At 45.8% G+C, this 13,679-nt stretch overlaps 2 protein-coding genes across 2 annotated transcripts; one reads left to right on the top strand and one right to left on the bottom strand.

Annotated features, from left to right (window-relative positions):
- Positions 1–2,591: 2,591 nt before the first annotated feature.
- LOC125548207 lies at positions 2,592–4,203 on the top strand. Its single transcript, XM_048711874.1, has 2 exons — positions 2,592–3,574; positions 3,664–4,203. The coding sequence occupies exons 1-2, from the start codon at positions 2,707–2,709 to the stop codon at positions 3,720–3,722; spliced, it is 927 nt and encodes a 308-aa protein (XP_048567831.1). The 5' UTR covers positions 2,592–2,706; the 3' UTR covers positions 3,723–4,203.
- A 3,550-nt stretch (positions 4,204–7,753) lies between these two features.
- On the bottom strand, positions 7,754–13,353 carry LOC125543396. Its single transcript, XM_048706723.1, has 4 exons — positions 12,983–13,353; positions 12,813–12,880; positions 9,836–9,954; positions 7,754–8,448 (listed from the first exon to the last, which is right to left on the bottom strand). The coding sequence occupies exons 1-4, from the start codon at positions 13,188–13,190 to the stop codon at positions 7,920–7,922; spliced, it is 924 nt and encodes a 307-aa protein (XP_048562680.1). The 5' UTR covers positions 13,191–13,353; the 3' UTR covers positions 7,754–7,919.
- Positions 13,354–13,679: the final 326 nt, after the last annotated feature.

The raw sequence follows: 13,679 nt of genomic DNA, 5'->3' as shown, positions 1-13,679 counted from the left end.
TTCGGTAATCACATACAAGTCTTCCTAACAACCCTAGTGTCACCGAACCTTAAGTGTGTAGACCCTACGGGTTCGGGAGACATGCAGACATGACCGAGATGACTCTCCAGTCAATAACCAACAGCGGGATCTGGATACCCATGTTGTCTCCCACATGCTCCACGATGATCTCATCGGATGAACCACGATGTCGAGGATTCAATCAATCCGTATACAATTCCCTTTGTCAATCGGTACGTTACTTGCCCGAGACTCGATCGTCGGTATCCCAATACCTTGTTCAGTCTCGTTACCGGCAAGTCACTTTACTCGTGCCGTAATGCATGATCCCGTGATCAACCACTTGGTCACATTGAGCTCATTATGATGATGCATTACCGAGTGGGCCCAGAGATACCTCTCCGTCATACAAAGTGACAAATCCCAGTATCGATTCGTGCCAACCCAACACACTTTCGGAGATACCTGTAATGTACCTTTATAGTCACCCAGTTATGTTGTGACGTTTGGCACACCCAAGGCACTCCTACGGTATCCGGGAGTTGCACAATCTCATGGTCTAAGGAAATGATACTTGACATTTAGAAAAGCTACAGCAAACGAACTACATGATCTTTGAGCTAAGCTTAGGATTGAGTCTTGTCCATCACATCATTCTCCTAATGATGTGATCCCGTTATCAATGACATCCAATGTCCATAGTCAGGAAACCATGACTATCTTTTGATCAACGAGCTAGTCAACTAGAGGCTCACTAGGGACGTGTTGTGGTCTATGTATTCACACATGTATTACGATTTCCGGATAACACAATTATAGCATGAACAATAGACAATTATCATGAACAAAGAAATATAATAATAACCATTTTATTATTGCCTCTAGGGCATATTTCCAACAGTGCCAAGATCTGTGCTTGCCATCGGACGGGTATGGAGGCGAACCCGAACTGACAACAAATATGATGTCAGATATATAAGATTTCCCAATAAAATCACAATCACAGATTTGTCATTTGTTTTCCTCTACTCAAATCAACATAAAAAATCCCGCAATAATACTAGACGTACAGGGTGATTGGTACAAGGGAAATGATTAAAATCACTCGGCGGATCATGCTCTTTTCGTCCGCCGTCTTGTGCACACGACACGTGTCAGTGGGCTCGCAGTCTCCACCTTCCCGAAACAACTACCAGATCCAATCGTACTTCATGATAAGCCCATCTTTCTCTTGCATCTCTCCTTCATCCAGACGAGGTGCTGTAGCCGTGCCACCGCCGAACACCCCAGCTGCACCGCCGCGGACGCCGGCGAGCAGGCGCTCCGCCGCCGCGGTCGCCGGTCGCCTCCACCGCCACCATCTTTCCTCCTTCCTCTTCTCGATTGATGGCGCCCGCTCCTACTGCTATTTGGTAATGAAGAAGATGACCTCCGCTCGCCACCGTCCATGGCAAGGCCGTCGTCCACTTCTGCAACATCACTTCTGTTGCAAAAAATAAATTCGCAACATGAACTCCATTGCAAAAAATCAGCAACAACTCTGTTGCAAAAAAACTGCAACAAGACGTTTGTTGCAAAAAAAAATCCGCAACAAAACCTTTGTTGCATTAAAAAAATCCGCAACAAGACCTCTGTTGCAAAAATATTCCGCAACAAGAGCTCTGTTACGAATGTTTCTGCAACAACCTCTTTGTTGCAAAGCAGTGAAAAGACGTTCGCCCGCTAAATTTGTGTCAGATTCGACGGCTCGCGAGGCGGCGGGTCTTTTTAAAAGATCCACCGGCCGACGCGTAGCAGCCCCCTTGATACAAGAGAAAATTCCTTATTTGACACTGTCTTAAAATCTGGTTCTTTATTTGACACTGAAAAAGTTTTTCTTCCCTATTTGACACTAGTCCTAAATTTTATTCCCTATATGACACTTCCGTCCATTTTGAGCCTAAATGACATCTAAAAAGACGATTTTGCCCCTCACAAGGTATGTGTGCGCGCGCGTGTGTGGGTGCACGCGCACATGTGTGCTGCTGCTGCATGTGTGTGTGCATGTGTGCTGCTGCATGTGTGTATGCATGTGTGCTGCCGCGTGTGTGTTTGCTATTGCGTGTGTACGCGCGTGCGCGTGTGTGTGCTGTTGCGTGCCTATGTGCTGCCTGCGTGTGTGCTGCTGCTGCGTGTGTGTGTATGTGGGTGTGTGCTGCGTGCGTGTGTGTTGCTGCGTGTGTGTGCGCGTGCATGTGTTGCTACGTGTGTGTATGCACGTGCGTGTGCGTTGGTGCATGTGTATGTGTTGTTGCGTGTGTGCTCCTGCCCTCGCACTGATGCTGCGTGTGTACGCTATTGCCCTCCACACACATACCACATGAGGAGCAAAAGAGTTTTTTCAGGTGTCATTTAGGCTTAAAATGGACGGAAATGTCATATAGGAAATACAATTTAGAGTTTGTGTCAAATAGGGAAGACAAATTTTTTCAGTGTCAAATAAGAAAGCAGATTTTAAGATAATGTCAAATAAGGAATTTTCTCTTGATACAAAGCTTTACATGAAGAAAACATGGCCCATCAGCCCCGTAACCTCCCTGTAACTTCCCGTACTTCGCATTGCTCAAAATCCCGTCGTCAATCAGGCCGTTCCGGCCGGACTCCCCACCTCCCCTAGAAACCCTACTCCTTCCCTCCCCACCCGCAATCCTCGCCGCGATTGCAGCGATGACGTCTCCCTTCCTCGCCGCCTCAGGCCCCGACGACTACGCGTTCGTCCGCTGCGCCTCCGGCTGCGACTCCTGGGCCCCCCACCACGCCCGCCTCGACGGCGACTCTTATCGCCTCTGCTCCTCCTGCGTCCTCCTCTCCAACCCCGAGGCCTACTGCTCCGCCTGCCTCCTCCTCCTCTTTCCCGGCGCCTACGCCGCCTCCTCCCGTGAAGCCCACATCGACTTCTCGCCAGGCCCCACCGCCGCCTGCTCCAACTGCGGCGTCTTCGTCGCTCACCTCTCCTGCATCGCGGACCCCTACTCCTTCATCTGCCCGCCGTGCGCCGCCGCCGTCGGCAACATGCCCTTCTCGTACGATCACGCGGGAGTGGGGCGGCGCGCGCTGGAGGGGCGCTCCGCGCGCGTCCTCCTCACCGCGGCGCTGCTTTCGCACGAGTCCGCCTTGCACGACGCCGCCGCGGCCCGCGAGAAGGCGGAGCGTAGCCTACAGGAGGCCGCGGCCGCCCGGAGGCAAGCGCGCGCCATGCTAGACGCCGCGTTTCGCGTCGCAGAGGCGGAGGCCTACAGGGACGCCAAGGAGCAGGCCACGCCGTCCGCGCCCGCAGTCGTGCAGCTTAAGAAGAAGACGCCTGATACCAACGGGCACAAGAGGAAGACCCCCAAGAGCAACGATGCCAACAGGGAGAGGGACAAGCTGCTCAAGTTCAACGACATGCAGCAGCCGGCGCTGGCATTTGCAGCGGCGGCTGCGGCCGCAGCCAGCTCAATGCCATCGCCGATGCCATCATCAAGACTGAACCAGAGTCAAGTGAAACAGGAGGCCATGCCATTGCCGATGCCGTCATCGACATTGGACCGCGGAGGTGAATAAGCATGACATTATTGCAGATGCAGAGCCAATCAATTAACTGTACTGCACAGTAACTGACTAACTGTTGTGTAATTCTTTCAGGTTCAGCAGACAGAGCGGCGAAAGATGATTACAGGGCACTCTTCGGCACCTTGCAATAGTGAGATTGGGGGGTTCCATTATCATTGTCCTGCAGCATTTGGTTCCAGCAATTTAAGGAATGAAAAGTTCCAGGGTCAAAGAATCCCCATCAAGTGTGAATTCCTCTCACTGTAAATTCTAGTATTGAGGATATGTTAGCCGATCGTATCTACACTACTGTTTTCATCTTATATAGCTGCTCTGCATACTGTATCAGTTTGTTATTAATAGAAGAAAAAAATGTTGCTCGTGGATAATAGTTGCTCTCATGAATGCGAGAAAGATCCGTGATGCTACAATGGAACCTATATTTGAACTTTGAACTGTTTGTTCCTTTCAGGTTTCAGAAACCATCTGGCTGATGCATCAAAGCACTCTATCATTGCACTTGGGTGCATATGTTCTTTCATTCATGTCATTTGACATGAGATTGTCAATGTACTTATTTTTCAAGACTACTAGGAAGACTGAAACGAGATGAAGTGTCTCTGATCTTTCGTGTTGCTGCATTTCTAGCATATCTCACTGTGTTTAATCTTGTTGTCACTTTTGTACTCTGCTATTAACTTTTTAGGCTGAAATTAATAGAATGTCATTTTGCTAATAAAAATGTGAAGTTTAACTACATAGATTTCTCCATTCGTCCAACATATATACGGTCATGACCATATGTGTGACTTGCTCATGTTAGAATAAATAGAAGTAGTAGAGATCGTATGCTTAGATATAATATAAGATCATACAAAGCTTGTTTTCTCTGAAGCAGCCTACCTACATAACACAAAACTTCACGTTTGGTGAAAGTATTGCACCCAGACAAGATCTAGCGCGCACAGCAGAGCGGGCGGAGCATGCATTTTTTCCGCAAAAATGTTGTACATAAACATCATCGTGAAGCACTAGAGCTGTGTCCACAGTTAATGCCTTCAGCGCAGGGGCCTTTTCCACAACATGCACAAGAAATTCAAGTTGACCTCTTGCCCCTTTATATCCTGTCATATGCACACTCTTCAGATAATTATATTCACAGTGCTCAAGGTACTGTGGCTTGTCCACAGTACCCTTGGCCGCAAGACAAAGATGACTACCACCGGCAGTAAACTGCAAGATTAAAACAAGGTAGCATATATGATTAGCACGATTTATATGATATAATCCATTACACAAATTTAAAGTAAAGAATAGATACACTAGCATCAACATGAACAAGATAGAAGGGCTAAAACCAAATAGAATATGGTGCCAAAAAACTTTATCTGTTGACACATAAGAATCAAGAACAGTACTTACATGGATCTCTAACTTCTCAATAGATGGAGCTGCTCTCAGAATGGAAACTACACGGGGAAGTTTGTTTATATCTACAAGTGTTATACCCAGTAACAACTGTAAGCACCTAAGATGGGAAAACATGCGTGTGCTATTCAAAAGTGGTTGCATCTGCAAGACAAAAGAAATAAGGTGATTGATGGGCCAGATGATGTTACAAATCAAATGGTAACTTCAGTGCCATTGTAGGAAACAAACCTCTATTCCCAGTTTCAAAATTTGTAGCGTCAGATTTTGCACCCTCGGAATACCATTGAGAACTACACTGACAGCATCATCGAAATTTGCCTTGAAGAGCCATAGTTGTGCATTTTCAAACATGGAATCTCGATTTATAACAATTGGAACAATGTGTCCATGATATACAAATGTATCCAGTTTCAGAATTGGAAGTTCTATCCTGGTTATGTCACACCATACAACTGCTAGGTGTCGAAGGTTGGGCAATGGACGATCCAACTTTAGCTCGTCATTCAGGTAGCATCTGACTAGGCTTAACCATTTAAGATAACAGCAATTGGACAATATAACTTCAAGATCCGTTCTAGTGATATCCACGAATTCTAGGTCAAGCTTTCTTAAGCTTGGGAAACCACTGAATTCCGATGGTGGTCTCAAAGATACAAAGCTAAGTTGAATGCACTCTAGACGTGATATGCTTTCACTATCCAAGAGGTGAAATGGAAATTCGTAATGATCAGGATCCCAAAGCCCCAGTTTATTTGGATCTAAGTAGAAAGCTATCTTCCTTATCTGCGCTGACACTGCAAAATTAACCCAATCATTCAGATGATCAACGAACATGTTGTCAAACTGCAATTTTATATTGAATTCTTCAATCAACTTGCCATGGCAATTTCTCACTACCGCGTTAACATTATTGATGAATTCCTGCATACGTTGGCAGTATTCTTTTCTTTCAAGAATACGATGGGGATACCCAGCAGGAACAGTGAAACATAATTTATAGCAACAAGTAGCCCAGATATATCTCCAATTACTTGACAAAACACTAGCCCTTGAGACCTCTTTAGGAGGCAACTTTGATACAATTGTGCAGAGCACATCCTGTGGGCATCAACATAATATATCCCTTAGTATTAGAAATTCCATCAATACTCAACATTCACATAGAAAATAAATTTGACATACCTGTGGAAGGTCTTCCAATTTAATGTTTGATCTTGCATTCGTGATTGGTTTCCCATGGATATGGTTTGAGGATGTTCTTTTGCAAACTGTATGCCTCGTCATTTTTAATCTGAAATTAACGAGGCAGAGGTCTTCAGATATGATGGTATTAACAAGTGGATAGTAGCAATACTTGTAACTCAGAGGTGACAAGCATGTAATGAAAATATACCCCCCTTGGTTTCGAAATGGAGGATACTTTGTATAACATCTAATATGCATCTTTGACAATTAATTCTTGGAACGTATGCAAGTTCTACCACGCGGCAAGCGTGGTAAAAGCAATCTCAAATTGACAAAAAAAACGTATGCAAGTTCTATATTATAGTAAATTAATGTAAGTAGTACCACATAGATGACTACGTATCAATTGATCCAGAGGCCAGGGGCATAGTCTCCTTGTCAGAAAAAAAAACGTACGTTCAATAATATAGAAAACCCAAATGCTTAAAAGTGTCCATATGCGGCTATTTGGGTGAAGCGAGGGCACCCTTTGGTCGGGAGCATGTGTGGTCCCACATGGGAAGAGGGACAATGGCGTGCATTGCATCACAGAGAGAAAATTCGGTTCCAGAATTATAGGAACTTGCATTTAATTTGCTTTTTTCTAAATTTTAAAGAAGTTATAGCTCTTAAGATAAATGAGTTTGACTGCATAATGTAGAATTTATAAAAATACATCTGCTTCCAGACAGAGTGAGTAGTATAGATGGTTGAAGTTATACTGTCCTTGTATCTGGTATCACAGGGTAATTAAAAATTTATGTTACTCTTTGCACATACTCCCTCTGTAAACAAATGTAGAGGGAGTAACTGCCAAAACGTCTAACATTTGTTTATAGAGGGAGTATATAGCAAACTTCGTCCTTGTTTACTGTGGAACGACAAGTCAGTATGATATGGTAGGAAAAAAGGATTAAAAGGAATTGAGATCTTTAACACACTAGGGTAAACAGGGTAGTTTAGACGGTTTTCTGAGTCTATGTTGTAATGTTAGATGACAGATTCAGCGGATCATTTGGACTTGATTAGACAGAAAAAGATAAGAGCGGTCATCTCGCTGAGCAAGAATCCACAGCTAATCCAGCATATAGCTTGAGAGAGAGGGACAAAGGAGGTTACCAAACCTGTGGAGATCAGCGACGGCGTCACCAGGGTCGAGGAAGCCGTGGCGGCGTTCTTGTGCTCCGGAGGTTTATCCAATTAGTATAGGGGTCTCAGCGGGAAGGTCGAGAGGATTCGTCTATTAGTATAGGGAGGGGCTGTGAAAGAGGGACACGATAATCGAGCAACAAAAGGGCCGAGCCGAGTTCGATTGGGGGTTAAGGGTTTGTATCTGTGCCGGGCTGGGCTCGTCAACTTCTGAGAAAGCGGCCCGGCATGTTCGTTGTTGTCGTGGACGGATCGTAGTGCCTTTTAGCTCTTCGGTCGTCGTTTGGGCCGTCCAGTTGTGCCAGATAGAAGCCTCACAGAACTTTTTTTTTGCGGGGACACATAACATCTTGTACAATCAAGCCTAATGAAAGGCTACTTAAACAGAGACGAGAAAAGGTGCATTTCCATCCAAAAGGAAAAATCTACAACGATCCATCATTCTTCATCAACGGTTTCAGTTCTCACATCAGGAAGAGGGCAGACCACATCGGTTGCTACAATCCCTAGAGTTACACATGGTACAACAACAGGCAAAAAAACATTCAGGCTAGCTTGCTCCTCCGCTGCTCTGGCAGTGAAGCTCCGAACACCTGGGCCAGCACTATCTTCTGCCTCTTGTTCAGTCGGCACAACTGCTGGACCCTGCCGGTGTCACCGTTCAGCAGCCTGCGCCCATCGCCCGCGGCCTTTCTCCTGAGGGAGCAGAGCTGGGCCGACGGGTCAGTTGCAGCAGCCACTCCGTCGGCATCAGCTTCGGGTTCGTCTGCTCCCCAGTCTAACTCGTCGTCTGTCATACCTTTCGATGCCTCATTTGTTGATTCGGAGCCTTCCCGGTTATCGTCTTTCGCGGGAGCGGTCTCTGTGTGGCTATCAGTCCCCCACCATTTCATTGTTTCAGTAGACAGGCCAGATGATGGAAATCCGTACTTGAAATCATCCATGTAGGTGGGGATGTCTTTGGCTTGGCTAAACTGGGACAGGCTTGGCGCATTTTGTCGACCTATAGCTGTTCCTGCCTTCGCACTGCCTTGTTGAGCTTTTGGCACTCCCTGGAAAGCACCTGATGATGACCTATCAATACGACAAAATTAAGGGTCAGACAACTGCTGAAAGTTGTTTATTCATTACAACAATCATCATTTGGTCCATGTATGGTTAAGAGTAATTGTAAGACGCCGCATTGTACCATAAACTGGGAAAATGGAGATGATTAATATCATTCAACAAACTCAGAAATGAACAACAATAAATGAAGCGCTCTGGCCTTTGGAGGTCCTGGAGAGGGATCGTTTAAACAGAGTGGTCACGGTCAGGTTTACCTGGTACCTAACCAGGCTACTGCTCCCATCATCCAAGCCCTCCGAGAGCATATGGGCAGTCAAACCATTAACCAGTAAGAAACACACCTTATGCAAGTGGCACACAGAATAATCTCCACTTGACATTAATTAGCACAAGGATCCATGTTTCAAGTGCTTACAACACAAAGTTGCCAAGTGGGTGAAAGATTGATAAATCAATCTAAGGGTTGTGAGACTAGTAAACACTAAGCAGAGTAAAAGTTGCACCGAGTTTGAGAAGTTAAATCAGGCAACCAATACAACTGGACATAACGTTAAGAAAAATACAACTGGACCTAAATCCAAATCTATTGCATAGAAGTTACATGTGTAGCTTGAGAGGGGGTTGTGCTTTTAGACTACAGATAGATACAGCTCACAAGAAGGGAAACATGCATCATCAACACTACCTTCAATATAAATAATAAAACAGTTCCAATATCTTCTCAGTGGACAGTGAAAGTCGCAAATCATTCTATGTTATGCAGGATCAGGAGCAGGAACCCTAATAATCAGTAAAGTGTACAATCTTATACATGATTAAATTCTATTCATATTCATGGAAAAGATGTGCCGCGGCAAGTTCGACACTGATGTCGATAAAAGTAGTGTGCGACAAATAGACATTGTACTGTTGGCAGGACATGCAATGGATGATCTCCAATAGGCAACAGGAGTTACCGGGGGGCACTGGTGCCATGAACCACCCCTGAACCAAAATAATCAAGATTGCTCTAGTAATACAAGGTCTGTATGTACCATAGCAGATAATTGCCGTCCCATGTACATATGATAGCAGAGCCATATAAAAAGCTCTAACCTTAAGTATTCTTCCTTCGCAGTAATCAAGAAATTGGACTTGTCGTGTCTTAAAAAGAACACTTATATGCACTACAATAAACTAAAAATCTTCTATTTCAGCCAAACTGTTATAATAGATACCTCGGTGTAGTATATTAGTTTTTGAAAATCTTCTACTTCAGGCTACTGGGTGTACGTTTCTAGTTAACATTCAGTGACAGTCAAATGCATGAGCCTGGTACCTTGAGAGAGATTTACTGCTACAAGGGAGAGATTAAGTTCTTATACATGGAGAATATCAAGGGAAAGGTACTCACGTCGCTAATGAACCAGAAGAGCTTATAGCCTTTTGTTTTGCAATTTTTGACAACTCAAGAAGCTGCATGGCTTTCTCTCTTTCAGCATTTTTTGCGTCATCACCCTTCCCAGAAACAATCTGCAAGCATGAAGGTCCAAGTAATAATATAAATTATTCAACTTTGTAGGAGTTGCAAGAAAGCCAGAACTAAAAAGTAGACATGTTATTAAATATGTGGCTGCTCCACAGCAGGCCCACACGCCAGCTGGGAAGAGTACACATGCACTTAGTCGCCTAATCGAATGGAAAAGATGTCACACAATTTCGCACCAAAGCACGCTGGCCCACACGCCAGCCACCGTGGAACTCCTGATAGGGTGTGCGTCGGCCTAGCCAGCCATGCATAAATTTGGAGAAGGTTATTTGCAAAGGTTGTATGAAGCACCAGCCATCTCTTAATAACTGCTTGAGTTTTGTTACAGCAGTCACATCCAGATGTAAACGGAAAGCCGTTGGTGTGAGTTATTCTCAGCTGATATTAACAGTTTTTGGCATCTATTTCACTTAGTGACATTTCCAACACTGAAAGGTGTGAAAATGAACAAATAAAACACGTTTTAACATAATAAATAAAGCGCATGAAGGCATTCATGTTCACCCATATCCATACTACTACTATACTATATAAAGTATAAATATATCCAGATCTGAGGACTGGGATTTGGTCAGATGGTTAGGTGCATGAGTGTATACCCGGCCCACCTGCGTTCGAGCCCTGGATATCGCAAAGAGCTCATGTTTGTCGCTCCTTTATAAAGAAGGCTTTCATGAGGGCCTATCTTTTTTTAATATGTACAGATCAATCAATTCATACTATCCCAAAGAATCCACGGGACAACCGGCCACCCCATGGTGGGAATTGATGTGATTAGGCCTACTATACTCGACTTGTGAATTGCTGACCTGATAGGTGCTAAGAACTAATGGGCAATCTTGGTATAACCGTATAATCATCTCGTTTGGTGATTTTTCTAGTTTAAAGACCAGAACATCATGAGTCTTTTTTTGCCATTGATTACAAGGGGAGCCTTGGCACAGCGGTAAAGCTGTTGCCTGGTGACCATGAGCAGTGGCGGAGTGTGACCGAAACAAGAGAGGGGGCCAAACTCCAACACACAATATGGTCCAAAAGAAATTTTTCACATCATTCCACGTGATTTTCTTCATCAGCCACTTTTCTTTTAAAAATGGACTGCATCATTCATAATGCGATGTGGTGGTTCCCCGCAAAACAAAAATTTACTGATGTGGTGGACATCTAGATTACCAAAAGTCCAGAATATCTCCCCTATAAAAAAGGTCCAGAACATCTAAATACATCACATGACATTCAAAAATAGGACATACTGGAACTTGGGCACTTGCACTAAACAGAAACATGATATCAGTGTATTGGACATACCTAATCAAAACCAAGGGTCTAGGCTGTGGTCTAGGGCGTCAGGTGCTGCGTGCCAGCGAGCATTGCCGGCGTGCAGGAGCTGTGGCTCCAACCAACGAGAAGCCAAGAAGAAACCCCAGGCAGCACCTCGGGCGTGGGGCGCTTCCATGCAGCGTGCCGGTGTGTGTGTGTGGTGGTTCTCAAACCGCCGGTCAAGAAGAAGAATAGGAGGAGCAACAGGCCAGGATGAAGACAACCAAGGAGATTAGGTCGCCTCACTATGGACTCATGGAGGCTGGCTGGAGGCATGGATGCGTACGTAAACTAATGGGTCAGGCGGTTAGCAAGCAGGACTAGTGTTCCGCTAGAACGATAGGCTGATTGCTACAAGTGGGCTTTAATTGCTGCCGGACTGGGCCAAAGTATACCTGGTAATTAATCTTGTGCACATTTGAAAGGGGGGTGGGGGGTCATGGCCCAGTTTGGCCTCCACGACGCTTAGCAAGTGACCATGAGGGCACGGGTTTGAGTCCTGGAAACAACCTCTTGCAGAAATGTAGGGAAAGGCTGCATACAAAAGACCCAAAGTGGTCGGACCCTTCCACGGGCCCTGAACAAGCAGGAGCTACGTGCACCAGGCTGACCTGTTTTATAAATTGATTACAAGTGCCAGCATGTCAACAATTCCCCATCCTGATTTAAAACCACATCACCAAGTATCACTCTATGTTTTTAAGGCGACGCCTTACCGCCTTAGGGAGGGGGGGCGCTTTGGCGCCTAGGCGCCCAAAGCGGTCGATTTTCCAAAGCGGAGGGGGAGCGCTTCGACGCCTAGGCGTCGCCTTAGGGACGCTTTAAAAACATAGGTATCACTTGTTGCTACCTATATACCAGATAAGAGTAGGCAAGCTAGTACTTATGATGATTTTGAGCACAATTTTGTGATATTTATCTGCCCTGCATTCTGGTTCAAGCTCCGCCCCTGAATCTCAAATCTTATTTGAATGTATATGGTTTTGGGAAAGCAGGCTAGAATTTCCAATCTGTTCAAGAACATGGTAGAGGCGTATTCAGCTTACACTAAACATATGAGGTTTGGCTCGATCACTCCACAGAAGTATTTTTCTGTTGGTGCTAGATGCTAGAGCTTCCACAATACGAGAACAACTGATTGCAGGCAACAGCATGAGGCAGCTCAATATCACAGGCATGATTTAAGTTATAAAAATCTATCAAGGTGTTTTGCTGGGATATTTCCATTGTGTTGCTGCGGAAAAATAACAAAAAGCAATGTGAGTTCGTATTCGTATAGTCACCAAAAGACATCTCCCGATTCAGCTAGTTCCTGTGTTTACAGCAAGCATTCACCAAAAGATATCTGTCCAGTCGGTTAGTCCCTGTGTTTACAGCAAGCATTCATGTTCTCACTGTCTCACAGGTACATGTAGCTGGGGGAAAAGGTACACTTAAGCATGCAATAAATGAACATTAATGCTACAGTAGCAAGGCACGAAACTGATTTCACGAACCAGCCGCAGAACAGACAGGATTTCACCTTTCGATACGGCCATCTGACAATACCGTGGGTGCGGCATATCCGCTTGAGGACGCTGGTGCAAACCCCTGCAGATCAAGCATGGTCACCTACCAGTCAGTACCAGGCAATCGCGAGCGAAAGCGGCGAATTCCGGCAACGTCAGGGGAGAAGGGGCGGGCGTGGTTTACCTAGGATGGAGGCGGCCTCCGCGATGGGGAGGGAGAAGAGCTTGGAGATCTCCTCGTAGGACAGCGACACCCTGGTCGGCTTAATCTGCGCCTGCGCCTGCGGCTGAGGCACCAGCGCCAGCGCCAAGGAGGGAGCCTGCTCCGCCGCTGGCTGCTGCTGCGCCGGGGGAAGCTCCTGGGCGCTGGCAGCCATGGGGGGCGCGGACATAAGAGATTTGAAGCGGGCGGGAGTGGAGAGTGTGGAGCGTGAATGGGATCGAAGCGGTAATGACGAGGTGGGAGCGGCGGCGGCCGGGACGGGACGGATCGGATCGGCAAGGGGATCTATCTATCTATCTGTGTTTCGGTGGGTGGGTCGATCGATTTGGGCGTTGCGCTGATTTTGAGGGCGGCTGTGCTGGTGGTGTGACGGGGCAGGGGCTTTTCTTGCGGAGCCGACAGGTGGGCCTGCTTCTGGGCTTTTTGCATCGTGGTGATCTCTCTAAATCCGAGGTAGTTTTCTCGCCGCACGTGCAGAAAATGGGCAAGGGTTCTCTCTCTATCGCGTGCAGAGAATGTGTACAGGCATGTGCAAGTAAATTTTGTTGTATATATGCATGTGCAAGTAAGTTCAGACAAAAATGTTGTAAAAACATGAGTATTCACGAGCCGTGCAAAAAAAAGAAAAGATGAACTTCTAAAACATGCTTTGCATGTA

This window comes from Triticum urartu, chromosome 3 (genome assembly GCF_003073215.2).
Source record: "Triticum urartu cultivar G1812 chromosome 3, Tu2.1, whole genome shotgun sequence".
Classification (NCBI taxonomy): domain Eukaryota; kingdom Viridiplantae; phylum Streptophyta; class Magnoliopsida; order Poales; family Poaceae; genus Triticum; species Triticum urartu.
Note: the sequence above shows the minus strand (reverse complement) of the source record. Positions and strands in the feature narration are given on the sequence as shown.